The sequence below is a fragment of the Oreochromis aureus genome, linkage group 3 (assembly GCF_013358895.1).
Source record: "Oreochromis aureus strain Israel breed Guangdong linkage group 3, ZZ_aureus, whole genome shotgun sequence".
Classification (NCBI taxonomy): domain Eukaryota; kingdom Metazoa; phylum Chordata; class Actinopteri; order Cichliformes; family Cichlidae; genus Oreochromis; species Oreochromis aureus.
The window spans coordinates 68278663-68301540 of NC_052944.1; the positions used below are offsets into that span (position 1 = coordinate 68278663).

At 40.4% G+C, this 22878-nt stretch overlaps 1 protein-coding gene and 1 long non-coding RNA gene across 9 annotated transcripts; one reads left to right on the top strand and one right to left on the bottom strand.

Moving 5' to 3' along the window:
- Window positions 1–923: 923 nt before the first annotated feature.
- LOC116312117 (putative golgin subfamily A member 6-like protein 19) lies at window positions 924–22776 on the bottom strand. Of its 8 annotated transcripts, none has more exons than XM_039607985.1 (14): window positions 22730–22776; window positions 22444–22479; window positions 22211–22246; window positions 22041–22088; window positions 20476–20511; window positions 20299–20346; window positions 19908–19955; window positions 19545–19592; window positions 18793–18840; window positions 18510–18687; window positions 18322–18417; window positions 17125–17202; window positions 16684–16928; window positions 13640–14142 (listed from the first exon to the last, which is right to left on the bottom strand). In XM_039607985.1, exons 1-13 carry the CDS (start codon window positions 22744–22746, stop codon window positions 16710–16712), a joined length of 936 nt encoding a protein of 311 aa, XP_039463919.1. In that variant the 5' UTR covers window positions 22747–22776; the 3' UTR covers window positions 13640–14142; window positions 16684–16709. The 8 variants fall into 8 exon arrangements, with proteins under 8 accessions (XP_039463923.1, XP_039463924.1, XP_039463922.1 ...); XM_039607983.1 differs by having other exon boundaries at window positions 13640–14190; XM_039607986.1 differs by lacking the exon at window positions 13640–14142 and adding an exon at window positions 15000–15180.
- On the top strand, window positions 10130–13477 carry LOC120437412. Its single transcript, XR_005611106.1, has 3 exons — window positions 10130–10316; window positions 10921–11089; window positions 11425–13477. It is a non-coding gene; the product is annotated as an uncharacterized LOC120437412 (long non-coding RNA).
- Window positions 22777–22878: the final 102 nt, after the last annotated feature.

Below are 22878 nucleotides of genomic sequence, written 5' to 3' on the forward strand. Positions count from 1 at the left end.
CAGTGGCATTAAAAATATTTTAAATAACTTATATCAGAAGACAAATTGTCTTCCAACTGCTGTAAACTGCAGGTGCTCTGTCTTTTCAAATAAAATGTACTTCTTTATTTTCCTTTTCTCTAAAGCAGGATATTTTCTTCTTCTTTCAATTCTTAATAACGTATTAACAATAACCAATGAACTCCTTTGGATCCACCCAGTTTCAGTTAAAAGTCGTTTGTCGGATTTCTCCTGGATGATTGAGAATGCATCAAGACGTTTGTCGGATTGTTTGTTCTCAGTTTAACTTGGCTCAGATTGAAACTCATGAAGCAATGAGGAAATAAAACATTGACTAGTTCCTTCTGAAACACTGGCTTCAGAAGCAGGGTTCAAATTAAATTAAATGATTCAAAGCCAGTGACTTGATTTGTCTTGATCTTTGTGAGGTTTTATGTGAGTAAATCTTACAGAGAGACTAAAAGTTTCCCCGCTCTGGTACACCATGTTCATGGTCAGTGCATGCAATGTTCTCATGTGCCTGAAAAGTTATTATCACAGGTGATGTCTTGTCTAAACTTTTATCCTCCATCAGAGCCAGGGGACATCAACTCCTCACCTAAGTCAATGACCACCTTCCAAACAGTTGAACCAGTCTGACCACTGTTGACCAGCTGACTGCTAAATGCAGTCCTGCACACCTCTGTGTAGGACATGTTATATATTTATTACATCAGACTTCAAGCTCTTTTCTTTTTATTGAATAATGCAACACCTCCGTGTCCATGCAGGTTCATGGAGCCAATCACAGTCTTGCATTCTAATTCAAAAAGGTTGATTGTCGATTCTGCTTCAGGCAAGAAAACTGAAGTCTTCTTGTCTGTGCCAAAAACAGCTGCTGTAAGCCTGTACAGTTCCCAGAAAGTGAGACGTGTTTTCTTGTGGATACTTGTTCACTGTGATTTATTGTTAAAAGAAGCTACACACAGAAAAACTCAGTGTATGCATTAAATGCAGAGGCGGGAGGGAAGCTGCTACGTTGGAGTTCTCTTACTTCTACAAAGATCGTTCTAGTGGTCTTCACTCTCGTTCATGTCTGGGCCCTGTAATGGGCTAAGACATTTAAGGACATTTGCAGAGTGGCCCTGGCAGAGTGACATGGCAGAATCAGCTGTGATCTCTTGTGGGAAAATGTTCCAAACATCTTGCCCGGGATGATGATTTATCCAGTCAGGCAGAAGAGGGGGGTTGTTCAAAGCCAATAAACCGCTCAGCCAGCGGCACTTCGAGAGGAGGTTATTCAAGCTAGCATCATGAATTTCACCTTCCTGTCCGTGGAACCCCTGCCATCGAGAAATTATTCAAGTTTAAATGACAAACATTTAATTCAAAAAAGAGCTGTTGTGTTTAAATTACAGTTTTTTTATTAAACAAACAATTTAATAACCTGTGTTTGGTTTCATGTCCCACAAATGCACAGTGTAGTGTATTTACAATGTGTGCAATGTCCAACAAACCTGAGCAGCAGTGTCTATGAAACTGTAGTAAAAAGCAAGCTGAAGGTTGTGAAGGGTTAGCTTTGTGTATTCATGAACCTCCATCCATCCATCCATCCTCATCCGCTTTATCCGAAGTCGGGTCGCGGGGGCAGCAGCCTAAGCAGAGAAGCCCAGACCTCCCTCTCCCCAGCCACCTCCTCCAGCTCATCCGGGGGAACACCAAGGCGTTCCCAGGCCAGCCGAGAGATATAATCTCTCCAGCGGCCCCTGGGTCTGCCCTGGGCCTCCTCCCGGTGGGACATGCCCGAACACCTCACCCAGGAGGCGCCCAGGGGCATCCTTGTCAGATGCCCGAACCACCTCAACTGGCTCCTTTCGATGTGGAGGAGCAGCGGCTCTACTCTGAGCCCCTCCCGGATGGCCGAACTTCTCACCCTATCTCTAAGGGAGAGGCCAGCCACCCTTCGGAGGAAGCTCATTTCTGCCGCTTGTATCCGCGATCTCGTTCTTTCAGTCACTACCCACAGCTCGTGGCCATAGGTGAGGGTCGGGACGTGATCGACCGAGTAAATTGAGAGCTTCGCTTTTACACTCAGCTCCCTCTTCACCACGACGGACCGGTGCAGCGTCCGCATCACTGCAGCCGCAGCACCAATCCGTCTGTCGATCTCCGGCTCCCTTCTCCCATCACTCGCGAACAAGACCCCGAGATACTTAAACTCCTCCACTTGGGGCAGGAACTCATCCCCGACCCGGAGTGGGCACTCCACCCTTTTCCGGCTGAGAACCATGGCCTCAGATTTGGAGGTGCTGATCCTCATTCCTGCTGCTTCACACTCGGCTGCGAACTGTTCCAGTGCGAGCTGGAGGCCCCCACCGATGAAGCCATCAGAACCACATCATCCGCAAAAAGCAGAGATGAGATTCTGAGGCCACCAAGTGAAAGCCCTCCGCCACTTGGCTGCGCCTAGAAATCCTGTCCATAAAAATTATGAACAGAATCGGTGATAAAGGGCAGCCCTGGCGGAGCCCATCACCCACCGGAAACAAGTCCGACTTATTGCCGGCAATGCGAACCAAACTCTTACAACGGTTGTATAGGGATCGAATGGCCCGTAGCAGTGGGCCAGACACCCCATACTCCCGCAACACCTCCCACAGGACACCCCGAGGGACACGGTCGAATGCCTTCTCCAAGTCCACAAAACACATGTAGACTGGTTGGGCAAACTCCCATGCACCCTCAAGTATCCTCGAGAGGATAAAGAGCTGGTCCAGTGTTCCGCGACCAGGACGAAAACCGCATTGTTCCTCCTGTATCCGAGGTTCGACTAACGGACGAACTCTCCTTTCCAGCACCCTGGCATAGACTTTCCCAGGGAGGCTGAGGAGTGTGATCCCCTGTAGTTGGAACACACCCTCCGGTCCCCTTCTTAAAGATGGGGACCACCACCCCGGTCTGCCAGTCCAGGGTACTGCCCTGATCTCCACGCAACATTGTAGAGGCGTGTCAACCAGGACAGCCCTACAACGTCCAGAGCCTTCAGGAACTCGGGCGGACCTCATCAACACCAGGGGCTCTGCCACCGAGGAGTTGTTTAACTGCCTCAGTGACCTCGACCCCAGAAATTGGCGGGTCATTCCCTCATCCCCAGACTCTGCTTCCTCCTCGGAAGACGTGTCAGTGGGATTAAGGAGGTCCTCAGTATTCCTTCCACCGTCTGACAATTTTCTCAGTCGACGTCAGCAGCGCACCGCCAGCACTATACACAGTGCAGGTAGAGCACCGCTTTCCCCTCCTGAGACGCCTGACGGTTTGCCAGAATCTCTTCGAGGCAGTCCGAAAGTCTTTTTCCATGGCCTCTCGAACTCCTCCCACACCCGAGTTTTGCTTCAGCCACTGCCCGAGTCGCATTCCGCTTGGCCTGTCGATACCTGTCAGCTGCCTCTGGAGTCCCACAGGCTAACCAAGCCCGATAGGGACTCCTTCTTCAGCCTGGTGGCTCCCTTCACCTCTGGTGTCCACCATTTGGTTCGGGATTACCACCACGGCAGGCACCAACCACCTTGCGGCCGCAGCTCAATGCAGCAGCTTGGCAATGGAGACGCTGAACATGGTCCATTCGGACTCAATGTCCCCAGTCTCCCTCGGAATGTTGTTGAAGCTCTGCCGGAGGTGTGCGTTGAAGATCTCGCGGACTGGGGCCTCTGCTAGACGTTCCCAGCACACCCTCACTACGCGTTTAGGTGCACCGGGTCTGTCCAGCGTCCTCCCCCGCCACCTGATCCAACAACAAATAATGAAACCTGTCATTGATCTTTATCACACAAGCTTCAGTGATCATGTTTAACACATCCAAAACACATCAGTACCTTATTAGATGCTCGAGCGTGGTCTGCATTTAGGGTAAACGCTAACTCTATCAGTTTCTTCTTCTGTTCCATATCCCCTGCCCCACACAGAAAGCTGCGCTATAATTCGCAGAGGGAATAAAAATATTTTTTATAAGAATAAAGTTCATACTACACTCTAATCTCACTCTAATGGCCCACCTGAATCCAGGCTTTGATTCTCTCTGGGGTGCTGTGAGCTTTCTGCTGATAAGGCTTGATTCTAGTCCAGTCCTTCCTCAGCTCTTTATACATCTCTTTCAGTCTGGTTTCATTCACTGGGTTGTTCATGTTTTCAGAGTTCCCAGCCTGTAGTGCAATGTCAACCTCTCCTGCCACTCTGGTAATAGTAATAGATCATTTTGAAAGTGTAAAAAAAACAAAAAAACAGATGGTGTTAAATCCACGTTTCGGTACAGTACCTGTCTTTGGATGATTTCAATTCTTCTTCAGTTTCTTTATGTGCAGATCTGTGGAATAGTGTTTGGTACAAATAAGTGATTTGTTTCTGCGTACATTAGATATATAATTAATGATAACCAGCAGGCAGTAGGTGAAGTGTCTTGCCCAAGGACACAACGACTGAGACTGTCCGAGCCGGGGCTCGAGCCGGCAACCTTCCTATTACAAGACGAACACCCAACTCTTGAGCCACGATTGCCGTATTGGGTATTTTTGGTTCCCCAGGTGGTTCCAATTTCGTGTATCATCTGAAAACTATGAATTAATAATTTGTCATGACTTTTGAATTCCTTAGTTGCCAAAGAAGCTATTTTGAATCTAAAAATTGGAATAAATCCACCAAACTAACTGTTTGGAATATCAGTGTTCACAAGCATACAGCCACACCAACAGAGGAGTTCCTTAAAGAGGAAAACTGGAGAAATCAAAATTAAAGACAGCAAGCAGTCATACAGGTAACACATTTAATAATAAGTTATGAACATGAATAGATATAAATATCATCGCTGTGTCTGACACATTGTCGTGCTCTAACATTAAGGTATTACGTTAATGTATCTCTGTGCCAAATATTATGAAAGTCACTGTGACTGAAGAAACACATGCTTCTGTTAATAAAATCATAAATAAAACAATAAAAGTTGACTGTCACCACAGCCTGGATGTGGATTTGAAACATTTTTAAGTCTTTTATGCATTGAAATGTGTTTACCTTTCTTCTTGGAGTTTCTCTTTATAAAACTGTTCCATTGCAGCCAAACTGTTAAAACAAATCATATATATATATATATATATATATATATATATATATATATATATATATATATATATATATATAGACAAGAAACATCAGGATGAGACAAGAAACAGGATGAGACAAGAAACATCCACGAATACATCACGAAGATGGCCCCAACTGACAGTGTGCTCAGTGAATACCTCAGGCAGCAGAAACCCAAGAAAGAGGAGGAAGGCGAGGAACCATCATGGAAGGACAGGCCCCTGCACGGTATGTACCACCGGCAGATAGAGGAGGTGGCTAATATTCAGAAATCCTACCAGTGGCTGGACAAAGCTGGACTGAAAGACAGCACAGAGGCACTAATCATGGCAGCACAAGAACAAGCTCTGAGTACAAGATCCATAGAGGCTGGGGTCTATCACACCAGGCAAGACCCCAGGTGCAGGCTGTGTAAAGATGCCCCAGAGACAATCCAGCACATAACAGCAGGGTGCAAGATGCTAGCAGGCAAGGCATACATGGAACGCCATAACCAAGTGGCCGGCATAGTGTACAGGAACATCTGTGCCGAGTATAACCTGGAAGTCCCAAGGTCAAAATGGGAGATGCCCCCAAGGGTGGTGGAGAATGACCGAGCTAAGATCCTGTGGGACTTCCAGATGCAGACGGACAAAATGGTGGTGGCTAACCAACCGGACATAGTGGTGGTAGACAAACAGAAGAAGACGGCTGTAGTGATCGATGTAGCGGTTCCGAATGACAGCAATATCAGGAAGAAGGAACACGAGAAGCTGGAGAAATACCAAGGGCTCAGAGAAGAGCTCGAGAGGATGTGGAGGGTGAAGGTAACGGTGGTCCCCGTGGTAATCGGAGCACTAGGAGCGGTGACTCCCAAGCTAGGCGAGTGGCTCCAGCAGATCCCGGGAACAGCATCGGAGATCTCTGTCCAGAAGAGCGCAGTCCTGGGAACAGCTAAGATATACTGCAGGGACCCTCAAGCTCCCAGGCCTCTGGTAGAGGACCCGAGCTTGAAGGATAAACCGCCCGCAGGGGCGTGCTGGGTGTTTTTTTTTATATATATATATATATATTGCAAAGCAGATCTCGTAGTTAAATAGTAATGTGTAAGTAGCTTGTGCCTTTTTGGGAGAAATTCAATAATTCAATAAGTCTAAAACGTACTAATATTAGGAACAGACTCATCTATATAATCATATAGATTATGTATGTTTAGTGTGTTTGTTGATTGACAGTGGATACAAATACTGTTTCATGGGTGTCTATAAATATTGCAGAAATATAATTACCCTGCTTTTCTGAGGCTCAATTTGTAAAATGTGTTCATCTCCGTCAAACTATTTAAAAACGTAAACAGATAAATCTGTTAAAACACATCAGATCACAAATTCATCATTAAACACAGATTCCTTTTACAATAACCGATCAACAATTTTAAACATAATGCCAGACATATAGAAACCAACACTAACTGTTTAAATTCTACATTTGTCTTTCAAATCTATTTTGTTGTTTTTGTAGGCCACTGTTAATAAGCAATATTGCAAAGTTATTGATCAGTCACACCACTCTGCAAAAGACTGCAAAATTTCACAGTTTAAAAAAATTCTTTAACAATGTAAGTGCAAATATGTTATGTGATATTTCACCAGATTATACCAACAGTACCTCTCTTTGACTGAATTCAGTTCCTTCTCATGACGTTTCACCACCATACTGTGAGACAAATATACAGCATGAATAGATAAAAAAGGATGAAATAAAAAGAGGAAATGAGAAATTTGAGGCACTTCTGAAATATGAGAAAAAAAAAAGAATGTTTACTTTTCCTCACAAAGTCTTTTTTCCATCTCAGCCAAACTGTTTAAAAACATGATAGAGAGGTTATTCACAATATACAATATATTCACTCAGATTGTTAGAAATAAATCTGTATCTACAGTTTTGTGTACAAGTCCACCACCGGATTCAGCAGCTTGTAGAACATCCTTTAGCAGCAGTAACCTGCATTGATGTGTCACTTTATCAAGTCTTGTGCTTTGTTAAACCCTTGCCTTGCAAACCTAAGCCATTTAGTTATGTTCTTTTAGATAGAAGAGGATTTCTCTTGCAATCCTTACAAGCAGCCGTGCTTGTTCAGTCTCTTTTTAAATTGTGATGTCATTAATGTTAACCTTTAACCTGCTCACTGAGGCCTGTAGAGTTCCTGGGTTTGTTGCACAACCTTGTGATGAATTTGCTGCAACACACTCCTAGGAAGGATGTGTTGTTCTCTAGCATACTGACATTAACTCTCCATATGTAATGATCCCCCACCCTTTGGTTTTGTTACCTGGATATTTCTTTAACCTCCTAAGACCCGAACTCTTCCATGGCATGCATTTTTAATTTCTCTTTGATATTTGGGCATATTGGGACCCGATGAATGTAAAAACCAAGAATTTCCAGATTTTTTTTTTTACCTATTTTGTATTTCTAAGAAAAATGAGATCCACATATGAGGATATTCGTTTAAAATTTCAATAGAACAGTAGCAGTATAATGTATGTATCATATGTATATATCAGGCTCTTGTAGAGCAAAATTGAGTACTTTGGTCTAAATAACCCAAAATGTGATGTCCACATACGTATATATGTCTTAAATACAGAGACAGGAGGCAAGCAACACAAGTGTAAACTTAGATCTAAATAGCTGAAGTTGATTTAATTAATTATTTCAACCTAATTAGACAAAGCAGTGTATTTTACAATCCACTGAACATGTGACTTTTCATCAGCCAGCAGCTGAATGCATTCCAGTCAAGTCAGACTTGTTTACAGGGTGTGTGTGTTTACATCAAGACGCAAAGGTGTGTGCGCCTCTTTACTCTTCACCACATTCGCACAATCTTCTGTCAGTCATCATGCTTATATAAAGTATAAACTATAAATATGCTTGAGGAGCAGAATAAATGTCATAAATCCATAAATAAATGTCTGTCCTGTTTATAAGTACAGCTCATAGTGTTTATATCTGACCTCCATATGGCCTCAAAGCTTCAGCTGCTTCATCACTTGTATTAATCTCAGTTGTTGGAACTTTGTAACTTGTGCACTTTTTTTCTGTGTATTTAACAGAGTAAAACCTGCAGCAAAGTTTAATCCATATGAGTAATGCATAACGAGTTTTATGTCATTAACATGTTTTGGGATTAAAATCAGAGAATAAATGTTGGAAACCTTCTGCGTGACCAACAGTGGCTGCAGCCTGCAGCCTTTCCAGACACATTATAAAGACTTATAAATAAACTATGAAATCCCATGAAGTGGAATTTGGTTTTATTTATTTGCTCTGAGGTTATCTTGGCACTGAAACAGCACACAACACAAAGAAGAGACTGCAGATTTTACATGAGCAGAAAGTTTGCATCAAATTTGAAATTTAAATCATTTGTATTTTACTATGATATGTGGGACTGATTTGCCTAACTTATCCTGACTGGAGTCTCCTCTGCTCTCCATTTTGTGTCACTGACTAGTTGTAGTCATAATGTTTATTTGACTTAAGTTCCTTTAACAGCAAAAGCAGAATAAAAACTTATGTTTTCTATTCAACTTTATTTCTTTATAGTAGTTTTGTTTTCAGTTTTTGATGTACTTTAATCCTTCATGTTTAAACGTTGAGGAAATGATGAGCAAAAGAAAATCTCAAATATACCCACACCCAACCTGAGGACAGACTGTGTTTCTAAACTACACCCCCCACTTTGACCGTTTATCTAGTTCACTGTCTTTGTTAAACCACCTTTAACTAAGTTGCCCTGTGAGTTTAACAAACTTTAAAACATATCAGCATATTATCAAGATCTGCTGTAAGATTGTGATATCATGACTGCAGCATTCATTTAGATGACTATGTGGCGCTCATCAGTCATGCTGACTGTCTGGTGTGATGGTTTCTTTTTGCCTCTCCTTTCATGACGCTCCAGTGTCTCCTCAGCTCAGATTATTGAACTCTTGAGAAAAACTATATATTTGATCTCAATTCTGTGTTGAATTTGCTCCTCATGTGGTTGCATTTTGTGCTTCAGATGTATGGGAAAACAGCAGACTGACATGTGAGAGCGGCTGGGAACACTCCATCTTGAAAACAACTCTATTGTTCGCCCAATGAACAGAATGAATGAACTCAAGTAAAAGCAGGCGAGGACCAGATGGCATGTTCTGTTTGTTAAATGACAGAATGACATGGGATAAAATTCCCACCCTAAGCTGTAAAAACAATATTATAGCAGCATTAAGTCTACCTGCTATGAAGGACAACCCACCTTTGACTTATGACATTACACTTGATGTTGAGCTTCCACCTTTGCAGCTGGAACCCCTCTCCAGTTTATCCTTTTGACAGATTAGCACACCCTCAGATTCCACTAAGTAGCATCTCCTACTTAATTTGTTCTAAAGTCAAATTACATACACAACAGCCTACTGAGGTTACCACGACTTTGAGGCAAAAACAAAGTGTATTTTTCTTGATTTTCCTTACTTTTCCTTAAAGTAAATCCCAAGTTTTAAAACATGCAGGACACTGAGAACGGTCTTTTTACTACAAGTCAAACATGTTAACTCTATAGCCAATGCAATAAAGCATACAACATGGACTGTCAGCTCTAAACCTCTTCTGTATTTTTTTGGATTGTTTTTGATGATTAAATTATCAGAATAAATTACAAAAGTTAAAAATATTAACAGAAATCAACGGAAATAATAAACAGATCAAGTTCTTTCTTTTTTTTTCGTAACACTGCCGGCAGGAAGGCAGAGAGAACAGGTTTTTATGTTCTATTCAATTTTAATTATACAGCGCTAAATCACAACAACAGTGGCAGTCTCATGGCACTTTATAATGTAAGGTAGACCCTACAATAATACATACAGAGAAAAATCCAACAATCCTATGACCCCCTATAAGCAAGCACTTTGGCGACAGTGGGAAGGAAAAAAAAAAAACAGGCTCAGGGAGGGGCGGGGCCATCTGCTGCGACTGGTTGGAGAAGGGTCTGGCTGCAGCCACTGGGGAGCGCCATATTGGGACCTCCACACTAACCGGAAACACGTGACCTCCACAGTAGCCGGAAACACGTGACCTCCACAGTAACCGGAAACACGTGACCTCCACAATCGGCAGAAATACGTTCCTGCGTGCATCATCGACTGTGGAAACCTTGCAAGTGGATCGTAAAGGTTGGGACAGAGTTTTTCATGTATAAATTTGCCGTTAATAATTGTATAATTCTAGGAATCATCTAGTTTGCTTACACTGATTATGTTGGCACTTTGTTAGCGTTACAACAACTGTCATACCCCGGGTATCTAAACTTTAGTAATGTGTGCACTTTTGACACATCTGGTTAGCATTTAGTGGTCAGTTTCAAACGTATTTGATTATGGCTTGTTATGAACAAATTCACTTCACTACTTTTCACTGTCAGTAACATCGATGCACATTGTTCCATTTACTGCATATTGTGCTTTATTCATGTCTCTCATTCCACCTGCAAAAACATTGTAAAGTTTGTCACAAAGAGATTTATATATTTATAAATACTAATATTCTCTATTCTATGCTCTACTGCTTTTTTATTGCCCAGATTTTAGTTAGCCTTTGTTAAATTGTCTTTTATATGTCAATATATACGTATGTCCCAAATAAAAGTGTCTTGTAAATTATGTTTTTGTAAAGAATTTTCTCCCAAATCTCTTACATGCTAACTGTAACGTGTTATTTCTGCTAAAACCTGAACTTAAATGTGTATATGGTGTTTATCTGATTTTCTATTTGTTTTAGATGCACATATCAATTTGGAATTCTGCCTCCAAGCCAGAATTGCAGGAATGCACCACGTGTTGCCGAAGACTCTTTCACTGCCCTCTGTGCCCCACTTTCAGCCCTACTGTCAGGGCAAAGATTGAGGAGCAAATAAATGGACACATTAAAAATGCTTTGCCTTTCAAAGGTATGTTGGTATTAAATATACCTCATAGTTAAAGTTATAAATATGCACTTCTTTTCAGCACCTCTGCAGTCTCTTTGTTGACTTAAATGTTGCTTTTCACATTGTACAGTTCAGTGCATTCATCAGCAAGAGAAAAAAAGTGTGTTTTCATTAAAAAATTTTTTTCATGTTCACCACATTTCCTGACAGCTCTTGTGATCCACACCATTTTGCTTTCATTATTGAGGATGGCTTGGATATTTTTGTTAGTATGTACAATCTGATTGTTAGATAAACTGATTGGATTCTATACAACTAATTACATGTTGGTTTTTTTCTTTTTTTCTCTCTTACAGACAAAATGATATGCTGGTGCACTTTCACTGCCCTGTCTGTAACATGACAATCATACAGCGTGGGGATATGGCAAGGCAAATATTGTCATGTCAGCGTTTAGGACTGCTCCCCACTGCACTCTCCGTGGAGCCACATCTCCCTCTCGATGTCTTGTCTCCAGCATCTAAACCATTTTCTGAATCTTTGGTAGAACATTCATGTGCTCTACCCTCTGTGCTCTACCCTCTGTGCTCTACCCTCTGTGCTCTACCCTCTGTGCTCTACCCTCTGTGCTAAATGAAACTGTGGCTTGTGGAAAGTCTATGGAAATGAAATGCCCTCACTGTGGTCTTAGTCTTCTTACAAAAAAAAAAAACAAGGCTCACATGATGAGGAGGCATTCAAACAGATCAATAGATGTTTGCCTGGCCTGTCATCTGCAGTGTTTTTGTGTAGAGGGACTTCTTCCTCTTTGTTTTTCAGTTTGCAGAGGACATGGAGCTCTTTTTAAAAGCATGTGCTGACGAGCAGGGACTATGGGTCAATGCGATGTTTGACATTTAATGGACAGAAGAAGGCACTAGCTGTTTGTTTGTGTTTTTTATGTGTTGTTTGTTTTTCAGTGTACAGAATTCCAGTTAAGCTTATTATAAAATGTTGTTCACTTGTTTCCATGTCCATACTAATAGTAAAAAATTTAAGTGTAAATGTAACAGCATGGTTTATACTTGTAACTTCAAAGTAAAAAGCTTATTGTTGATATTAACATTAATGTATTACCCTGTAATTAATAATATTTTTATACATTTTACGCATTAACACTCTGGGCTCTATCCTGTCCATTTGTGGCCACTTCACTTCTTCTTTTTTGACGACTACACTGCAGTGGACCAAAAGAATGACACAGGTTTGATCTTAAGGATCTAATAGTTGTGTGTGTTTGTGCATGACATTGCAACGCAAATATGTATTTGCAAGATAGACTGGGAATAAATTATGACCCATCAAATATTACACAGGCTGCAGTGAATTTTTGTTGATACAGGTTATTGACCTTTGTGTTTCCCAGTCAAACTTAGCTTTGACACACATGCTAACACTTTTACTCTTGTGCATTTCATAACAAGACACCATAGCCAAAATATTAACTCTATCAAAAAAATTCAAAGCTGCAGCTGCAGCACACACAGCAACAAACACTGTTAGTAAATGTATCCTGGGGTTTATGCAGATGCAAAAAGTGCTACTGCTGTAAGTAAGCCTAACAGCTTCCAGATCACTTATCTTTCTGGAAAGATGGTAAGAAAGGCATCACTGCTCATCTCTACAATCTCCCAGATCTTGGAATACAATGCCTTTGTCCCATGAAAATCACTTCACAGTACTAAGAGTCCACTAAAACCTACAAATGAAGAGTGATCCTGGAAGAAATGGGGTGTACACTAGTGACCTCAACAATTGCAAGACAGCCTTGTCCCCGATGCAAATATATGAAAAAATAAAATACGAAGATTTATGAAACCATTAGGACTTTATCACTGTTTTATCTGAAAAGTTACTGGTAATATATAACCTAACTGGCATTTAAAGTGTAAAAAACAGAATGTAGATAAAATTTTGGTTTTGCTGAAAAGAACTGGAGCCAACTTTATTTTTTACAATTATTGTAGCTGTTTTAAGACTGTAAAACCCCTCACTACATGCTTTACACACTTTCCTCAGACAGGCACGAACATTTTCACACTTTTTTCTTTTGTTTAAACACTCTTAAAGTTCAAACCTTCGTAGAAACACAAGTCCATTATAAAATCAAACCGCGCAAAACGTTTGTTTCGTCGGCATTGTTGTGTTTGTTGGGGAGAAAACTTACAAACATACAGTAAAGCACTTCAGAGTTACATTGCTAGCGATCGAAGATTTATATAAATTCGACAAACTAAACTCATTATGTACTGTACAGCAGCGGTCCCCAACCTTTTTTGCACCCCGGACCAGTTTAATGTCAGAAAATATTTTCACGGACCAGCCTTTAAGGTGTCGCGGATAAATACAACAAAATAAAATGATACAAAGACAAAAACGGTGGTATTTTGTAAATATAATAATAAACGCGAATTCACTGTATGATTGTGTAACTTTATTAGCAGGGTCCTCCTGAAATGCACCAACAACATTGAGAATAACATCCTCCTCTCTGCTTCTTAATGCTCTCTGGTCGCTATGGTAACGCGTAAATAGTTCTTTCAAAATAAGACACACGACTACAACACGGGAAAAGACCCAGGGAACCCGACTTAACGATTAAAAACCCTGAAAATCATACACTTCACACCCGAACCTCAACTCTCGCGGCCCGATACCAAACGGGCCCGGGTGTTGGGGACCGCTGCTGTGCAGAAGACACGGCACTAGATTGATTGACAATGGTCTACAGCAATCAGAACGCACAAAACAATGTGCTGTTAAGAAGAAAAAAAAATCAGCGAAACAGCGAGTCCGCGAAAGGTGCTGATAAATAAATTCTAAGTGTTTTTTTTAACAATCTGGGTTAAAAACACTTAGAATCAAATTTATTTATCAGCAGCATCAATAGTAACAAAAATACAATTTAGTTTTCGCTGTCAAAGTCGATTTAACTGAAGTTACGTGCTTCCGGTTACTGTGGAGGTCACGTGTTTCCGGTTACTGTGGAGGTCGCAATATGGCGCTCCCCAGTGGCTGCAGCCAGGTGCTCTTGACTGGTTGGGGTGAGAGAAAAAAGACAGGATTGAAGACTGTGGAAGAGGCTGTGGAAGAGAGACAGAGATTAATAACAAGTATGATTCAATACAGAGAGCTCTATTAACCAGGGCGGTTGCCCGGGGAGGCATCGTGGTGGGGCCAGCATCACGGGCATCGGCAAAAAAAATAAATAAATAAAAATTACTCGTACTCATGCTGCCCCGACATCATGCCAGCGCATATTGGGAATGGCATAGGCACCGATCGGTTTTCTATCGCCAATTTGGGAGTAAGGGGGGGTATGGGCTCAAAATGTGGTCATAAATATTTTGTACTTGTAAATCAGGATTTGTATGTGTAAAAAGAATTTGTGCGTGCGTAAAAAAGATTTGTATGTGTAAAAAAGATTTGCGTGTGCGTAAAAAAGATTTGTATGTGTAAAAAAGATTTGTGTGTGGACTTAGCCAAAAAAAACCCTGCAAGTTACAAGTACGAATTTTGACCCTATTTTTCTTCCTGTCATCTGATTGGTCAATGTCATGTCAATCACAAATGTAACAATCCAATCAGAGAACAGATGGGTTTGGCTGTCGGAGGGGCACTTTTTTGAACTGCAGGTCCTTGAAGGGAGTAAATGCCCTTTCACATGCCAACCCAGCGAATACAGCGTATTTAAAATACAAAATATGAACATTTCGTTACAGTTACCGTTTAAAAAGGTGGTATTTAGAATACAGTTACTTTGTTGAAATAAATGGATTACATGGCTGTATTTTCCTGTTTCATATTGTGGCAGGTCAGGACTGTTTGTGTTTTGTTCGACAGCTATGTTCTGTTGTTCCAGGCGGCAGCGTTACGGTTGCAGTGGTTAAAGGGCGACGCTCTCTCTCTCTCTCTCTGCGACTGTGTGTTTCCTGGGTGAGAGCGCCTTTTTGTTGTTGTTGTTGTGCTAAGCTAATAGGCAGAATGCTACAGGCATAGTCCTAAAGAATGTATCCATATGGGCAGTGTAGTCCGTGCTGCAGGGAGAATGGACTGCCATACACGTTATGTATCTGTGAGTGCAAAGAGGGAGAAAAAGGAGAGTGGAAAAGTAGGAGTTGTCATAGAGCAAAAACGGGAGCTGGAAGCATGTAAATATAATAATAATCACTGCAGCCAAGAAGAGTGCCTGACGAGCCCAGTTGTAAGTAAGCTATTAAGACTCGACAGTATTTGTGTTTTTCTCCAAAACAAAAAGTTCCGTTGGAGCAGCTTTTCAAAGCCTCTCTCTGTCTCTCGCAAGCACAGTTGTCTGGGTCAACTTTGCTTGCGAGAGACCCAGGGGTTCTGTGTCAGCTACGAGCCCAACACGGAACCGACGTATTAGCCAGAGGTCCCTTTAGGTTCGGAGCTGCGGACCTTCAGTAATAGTAATAAATCACACAGCAATAGTGCATTCACGTACTGGTGAAAACCATGATAATAATAATATATATAATAATATTAAGTAATCCAAAGTATTCAGAATATGTTACTGTCATTGAGTAACATAACAGAATACGTTACAAAATACATTTTGGGGCATGTATTCTGTAATCTGTAGTGGAATACATTTTAAAAGTAACCTTCCCAACACTGCACATAGTGAGTGAGGAGTGTGAGTGAAGAAGAAATACTCAATGCGTCATGGGAATCCCCCAGCAGCCTACACCTATTGCAGCATAACTAAGTAACTAAGCATCACTATGAGACAGGATATTTCTAATTTTAGAGATGTCTTAGGAGCTTGGAAAGAAAAGCATCTGGACTTCTGTAAGCTGCTTGAAGACGTTTCATCCGAGAAGCTTCTTCAGTTCTCTTCTCTTCAGTTCTGAAGAAGGTTCTCGGATGAAACATCTTCAATCAACTTACAGATGTCCAGATGCTTTTCTTTCCAAGCTCCTAAGACTACAATGACCTGGATGACTGAGAACCTTCACAGACATAATTTTGGAGATGTTGCGCAAATGGAAGAAAGCAGTCTTACATACAGTATTTGTTTAATATGTGCATTGAAGGACATATCCTTGTCAAAAACGACACCAAGGCTCCTCACAATGTTACTGGAGACATAAAAATACTACAAAATACTTCATACTGTAACATAAAAATACTACAGTATGAATTGGACATGGATGCTACAGAATGTAATATGCTAAACTGATTTTAAACTGTAATGTGATTCTGTAGACCTTTACTCTGTTCAGGGATGAACACAGGTGGTGACCTATAACACCACCTAGCAGTCGCAGACAGTGCAGTCTTGAGATCCCTACCCAGGTGTTTCAACCTCCACTCACCCCTAGCCTCAAGAACTCAGTAGGGTGGGGCAATGTCTTACTAAGGTTTTACATCATTTTTTTTCAATCATCTGGAATTCTCTATCAATTACTCTAAAACTGAAGAAGCCTCTTGGATAACGGTCTATGTTGTCAAAAAAACAAAAGTAGTGCAGTTTTTGTCATTTTGATCTCTCAGGGATATATTAAAACCACATTGCTCATTTTATTTCACAAACTAAGTTGTAGTTCTCTTACTTCTACAAGAATGTTTCTAGAGATCTTCAGTCTGATGCAGAGAGGCCCTGGCAGAGTGAGATGGCAGGATCAGCTCTGATTTCTTGTGGGAAAAAGTTCCAAGCATCTTGCCCTGGATGATGATTTTTCCAGTCAGGCTGAAGAGGGGGATCGTTCAGCACCAATAAGCCGCTCAGCCAGTAGCACTTACAGAGGAGCTTTTCCTTGCTATCCTCGTGAGTTTCACCTTCCTGTCTGTGGAACGCCTGTCATTGAGAATTATTCAAGTTTACATGACTGCAAACAACATTAAAAAAAACACACAAAAACAGCGTAGTGTTTAAGTTACTGTTTCTTATTAAACACACAGTTTAACATCTTGCAATTGGTTGCCTGTCCCACAAATGCAGAGTGTTGTGTATTTACAATGTGTGTAATGTTGTGTCTGTAATTCCAACAAACCTGACCAGCAGTGTCTTTGAAACCATAGTAAACAGCAAGCTGAAGGTTGTGAAGGGTTAACTTTGTGTATTCATGAACCTGAAACAAATAATGAAACCTGTCATTGATCTTTATCACAGAAGATCCTTGAGGTGACTTTTTTGTGGTTTGGCGCTATATAAACAGTGTTGGGGAGTAACGGAATACATGTACCGCCGTTACGTATTTAGAATACAAAATATGAGTAACTGTATTCCGTTACAGTTACAGTTTAAAAAGGTGGTATTCAGAATACAGTTACTTTGTTGAAATAAATGGATTACACGGCGGTACTTTCCTGTTTCATATTGTCGCGGGTCAGGACTGTTTGTGTTTGTTTGACAGCTATGTTCTGTTGTTCCAGGCGGCAGCTTTACGGTTGCCATGGTTACAGGGTGACGCTCTCTCTCTGCGTGTTTCCTGGGTGAGAGAGCGCTTTGTTGTTGTTGTTGTTGTTGTGCTAAGCTAAAAGGCAGAATGCTACAGGCATGGCCCTAAAGAATGTAGCATCATGGGCAGTGTAGTCCGTGCTGCAGGGAGAATGGACTGCCATACACGTTATGTGTCTGTGAGCGAGGGAGGGAGAGAAAGGAAAAGTCCGAGCTGTCACGGAGCAAAAACGGGAGCTGGAAGCATGTAAATATAATAATAACCACTGCAGCCAAGAAGAGTGCCTGAGGAGCCCATTTGTAAGTAAGCTATTAAGACTCAACTGTACACTGTGTTCGTGTTTTCCTCCGGAAAAAATAAGTTCCGTTGGAGCAGCCTTTCAACGCCTCTCTCTGTCTCTGGCAAGCAAAGTTGACCCAAACAACAAAGTAAAGCTATTTTTCGGCTACCAGCCCGACACGGAACCCACCGTGTTAGCCAGAGGTCCCTTTACTACTGTTCGGAGCCGCGGACCTTCAGTAACAGTAATAAATCACAGCAATAGTACATTCACGTAGTTGTAAACAGCATGATAATATATTAAGTAATCCAAAGTATTCAGAATACGTTACTCTCATTGAGTAACGTAACGGAATACGTTACAGAATACATTTTGGAGCATGTATTCAGTATTCTGTAATGGAATACATTTTAAAAGTAACCTTCCCAACACTGTATATAAATAAAACTGAATTGGATTGAATTGAAGCTTCAGTGATCACGTTTAACACATCCAAAACACATCAGTACCTTCTGAGATGCTTGAGTGTCCTCATTTAGGTTAAATGCTGACTGTATCAGTTCCTTCTTCTGCTTTATTTCCCCTGCTCCACATTGAAAGCTGTGCTATAATCGTCAGAGTGAATAAAAATATATTTTTTATAAGAATACAGTTCATACTACACTCTAATCTCACCTCTTCAGACTGTAAAATGCACCTGAATTGAAGCCTTGATTTCCTCTGGGTTTATCTGAGCTGTCTGCAGAAAGGTCTTGATCTTAGCCCAGTCCTTCCTCAGCTCTACATACATCTCTTTCAGTCTGGTTTCATTCACTGGGTTGTTCATGTTTTCAGAGTTCCCCGTCTTTAGCGCAAGATCAACCTCTCCTGCCACTCTGGTAATAGTAATAGATAATGTTGAATGAAAAAAATAAAATAACAGATGGTGGTGTCTGCACCATCATACACAGCACTGATAAATCCTTGTTTCGGTACAGTACCTGTCTTTGAATGATTTAAATTCTTCTTCAGTTTCTTTATGTGCAGATCTGTGGAATAGTGTTTGGTACAAATATGTGATTTGTTTCTGTGCTCCACAGTTCACATGACGATAGATTAGGTATTTTTGGTTTCCCGGGTGGTTCTGATTTTCTTTATCATCTGAAAAATTTTGAATTAATAATTTCTCATGACCTTTGGAGTCTTTAGTTGCCAAAGAAGCTATTTCGAATCTAAAAATTGGAATAAATCCACCAAACTAACTGTTTGGAATATCAGTGTTTACAAGCATACAGCCACACCAACAGAGGAATTCCTTAAAGAGGAAAACTGGAGAAATCAAAGACAGCAAGCAGTCATATATGTGAGATTTTAATAACAAGTTATGAACATGAATGCTTTGATATAAATATTTCATTGATTTGTCTGACACATTGTCATGCTCTAACATTAAGGTATAAATATTTCTGTAATTTCTGCGAAATGTAAACAACCAATACCTAAAATGTCTGCAATCTGCACTTTTAATGCATGTCAGTTGTTGAATTATATATTTTTTTTTAAAACTCGAGAACAGGGTAGTAAAAGGGAAAAATGTATCTTGGTCCCAAATATTGTGAAGGTCACTGTTATTGAGGAAACACATGCTTCTATTATTAAAATAATAAATAAAATCATAAACGTTGGCTGTCACCACAGCCTGGATGTGGATTTGAAATATTTTTATGTCTTTTTTGTATTGAAATGTGTTTACCTTTCTTCTTGGAGTTTCTCTTTGTAAAAGTGTCTCATCTCAGCCAAACTGTTAGAACAATGAAAAAAAAAGTTATTCCTGTAGAGGTTCAATTTCAATTTCCCTTTTTTAATTTAATTTAATTTTAATTTTTTTTTAAAGCAGATCTCTTAGTAAAATAGTAGTGTGTAAAAATGTCTTGTGCGTTTTTGGAACAAATTCAACAATTCATTCAACAAAGTTTATGGATAGAAAAAATCAAGTCTAAAATGAATTAATATTAGGAACAGAACGGTCTAAATAATCATGTACGTGTATGTTGAACAACAGTGAATATAAATACTGTTTCATGGGTGTCTATAAACATTGCATAAATGTAATTACCCTGCTTCTTTGAGGCTCACGTTGTAAAATGCTCCCATCTCACACAAACTATTTAAAAACATAAACAGATTAATCTGTTAAAACACATCAGATCACAAATTCATCATTAAACACAAATTCTGTGAACAATATCAGATCGATAATTTTTAAACATAATACGAAACATATAGAAACCAACACTAACAGTTTAAATTCTGCGTTTGTCTTTGTTTACAAAGTAAATTTGTTTTGTTTGTTTTTGTAGATCACTGTTATTGAGCTATATTGTGAAGTTAGTGATCAATCATACCACTCTGCAAAAGACCGCAAAATTTCACTGTTTAAAATAACACTTTAACAATGTAAGTGTAATTATGTTATGCAATGTTTCACCAGATTATGCCATCAGTACCTCTCTTTGACTGAATTCAGTTGCTCCTCTTGAAGTTTTATCACCATACTGTGAGACAAATATACAGCATGTAAAACAAAAGTCTCATACTATCAGTGAACAGATTAAAAAATGATGACATAAAAAGAAGAAATGAGAAACTTGAGGCATTTATGAAAGATGAGAAAAAATATTTACTTTGCCTCACAAATTTTTTTTTCCATCTCAGCCAAACTGTTGAAAAACATAATAGAGGTTATTCACAATATGTAATATATTCAGTCATCTCCATGATTAGAAATAAATCTGTAGCTACAGTTATGTGTATAAGAACCGCTTCAGTCTGAAAACTGAGTCCACCACCTGATTGTGCAGCTTGTAGAATATCCTTCAGCAGCAGTAACCTGCAGTGGTGGTTTCCTGTGTGACTTTATCAGCCAGACGTCTTGTGCTTTGTTCACCTGCAGCTTTGCAAACCTAAGCCATTTAGCTATGTTCTTTTAGAGAGAAGCGGATTTTTCTTGCAACCTTTCTAAACAGCCATGCTTTCAGTCTTTTTCTAATTGTGATGCCGTAAACGTTAACATTTAACTTGCTCACTGAGGCCTGCAGAGTTCCTGGGTTTGTTGCACAACCTTGTGATGAATTTGCTACAATGCCCACTCCTAGGAAGATCATCGTGTTCTCTAGCATATTGAAACTATCTCTCCATATTTAATGATCCCCCACACCAGCCACGCCCAAAAGCGTACATATAAAACAGCTGTGCAGACGTAAAACCAGCGATCGTTCACCACTTGATTGTACCTCGTTCTTTGTGTGGTACCATATGTCGTGGTGGGTGTATCCATTTACCTTTGTGGTGTGGGAGCCTGTCTTGGCAGCCTCCCGGGATTCTGTTGCCCCCAGTCCAAAGAAAAAAGAAAAGCTCAGAAGCTGCAGTGACACCATTTGCTAGTCCCTTGTCTTGCGCTCTCACATCCTGCAGTTCCTTCAGTCCCAGATGGAGGCAGTGATCCTATATGGCATGGTGGTGATCAAGGGATTAGGGCAGTTTGTGCTGGACACTCAGCATTTAGTGAGGCCGACTCCACTTTAATCTCAAAGCACCTGAAGGGTACCCAGCAACTTAACATTTGCATGCAAGGGCCCCTGGATCCCCCTTGAGACCTGGACCTGTTCCTTGGCACCCTTCGGCTTCCTTCTCCTTCTTCCTTCTACCTGGAGGATTAGTGAACGCTCTGTTGGTCCACAGGAATTGCTGCAAGTAGTTTCTGGATGGAAAAAGGATGTTCATCTGGCTCAATCCAGCGATCCTGCCGAAGGCCTTGTCCAAATTTCACCTGTTCCAGTCCACTGAGCTACAGACAGCTTCCACTAAGAGCCTGGACCAGGAGGCGGCTCAGTGCCAGGCTACCCTGTGCTCAGGTCCATGAAGGGGGGTGGGTGTGGGTTAGAGAAACCTAAATTTCAACACCAACAAACTGCTAAAACTTCCCTTATTGAGGTTATTGAGATGCTCACATTTTTTGACCGTTTCTTATAGATATTTACTCATTGAAACTGGGAAAAATATTTTTAAAATTTCACCTTGTTTTCTTGCAAAACTCATGTTTTTAGTTTAATTAAGCATAAAATCAATCATACCACTCTGCAAAAGACTGCAAAATTTCACTGTTTAAAATAATACTTGTAATTAATAATGTAATTATGTGGGTTTTGACAGCAGACTTTGATGTTTCCCCAAATTATGCCATCAGTACCTCTCTTTGACTGAATTCAGTTGCTCCTCTTGATGTTTCACCACCATACTGTGAGACAAATATACAGAATGTAAAACAAAAGTCTCAGTGAACAGATTAAAAAAAAAGATGAAAAAAAGAAGAAATGAGAATCTTCAGGCTTTTATGAAAGATGAGAAAAAAATGTTTACTTTGCCTCATGAAGTTTTTTTTCCATCTCAGCCAAACTGTTTAAAAACATCATAGAGAACTTAGTCACAATACACACAAAATTTAGAAGTATTAGTTTCAGAGCAATTATAGAGCTTTTTTAAAATGCAGAACCTTATGATGAGATGATCATATAGCAAAATAGGGTATAATTCATGCAGTCTAACCTGTGTTCAGCTGTGAAAACCACATAAATGAAAGAGCAAATCCTTACCTCAGCTCCTGTGGAGCTGCTGCTTGATTACAATTTCTATTTTGAAGGTAAAAAGGAAACACTGACATCACAGATATTTAGGCAGATGATAAATGTCCAGAGAGGAAAAATACTAAACCTTAGCTGTGCACTACATACTCTGTCATATCATTTCAAACTAAGGAAAACTGATAAACAAAACTCTAAATTTCATTCAGTCATTTTCATGTTTAAATAATTCTAATTAGTGTAAAAATTTAAATCTGACAGTTTATGCAGAAGATGTAGGTTGATATAATGTACTTACCTGCTTTGAGTACTCATCGTGGTGTCTCCTGTCTTGTTTAATGAAAGTCTTTTCCAGTCTGACACAAGTACATCTGTTACACTGAACTCCACAGACCAGGGGGTGGAGTTCAATGAGGTCCACCCCCTGGTTTGTTCATAAATACTCTG

Excerpts from the sequence above, each read along its gene's own strand:
- LOC116312117 (XM_039607985.1), bottom strand. Across the intron at positions 22,247-22,443 it reads GCAGCTCCACAGGAGCTGAG|TTTGGCTGAGATGGAAAAAA; the intron begins GTAAGGATTTGC and ends GTTTTTAAACAG. Across the intron at positions 19,593-19,907 it reads GTGAGCCTCAAAGAAGCAGG|TTTGGCTGAGATGAGACACT; the intron begins GTAATTACATTT and ends TTGTTCTAACAG.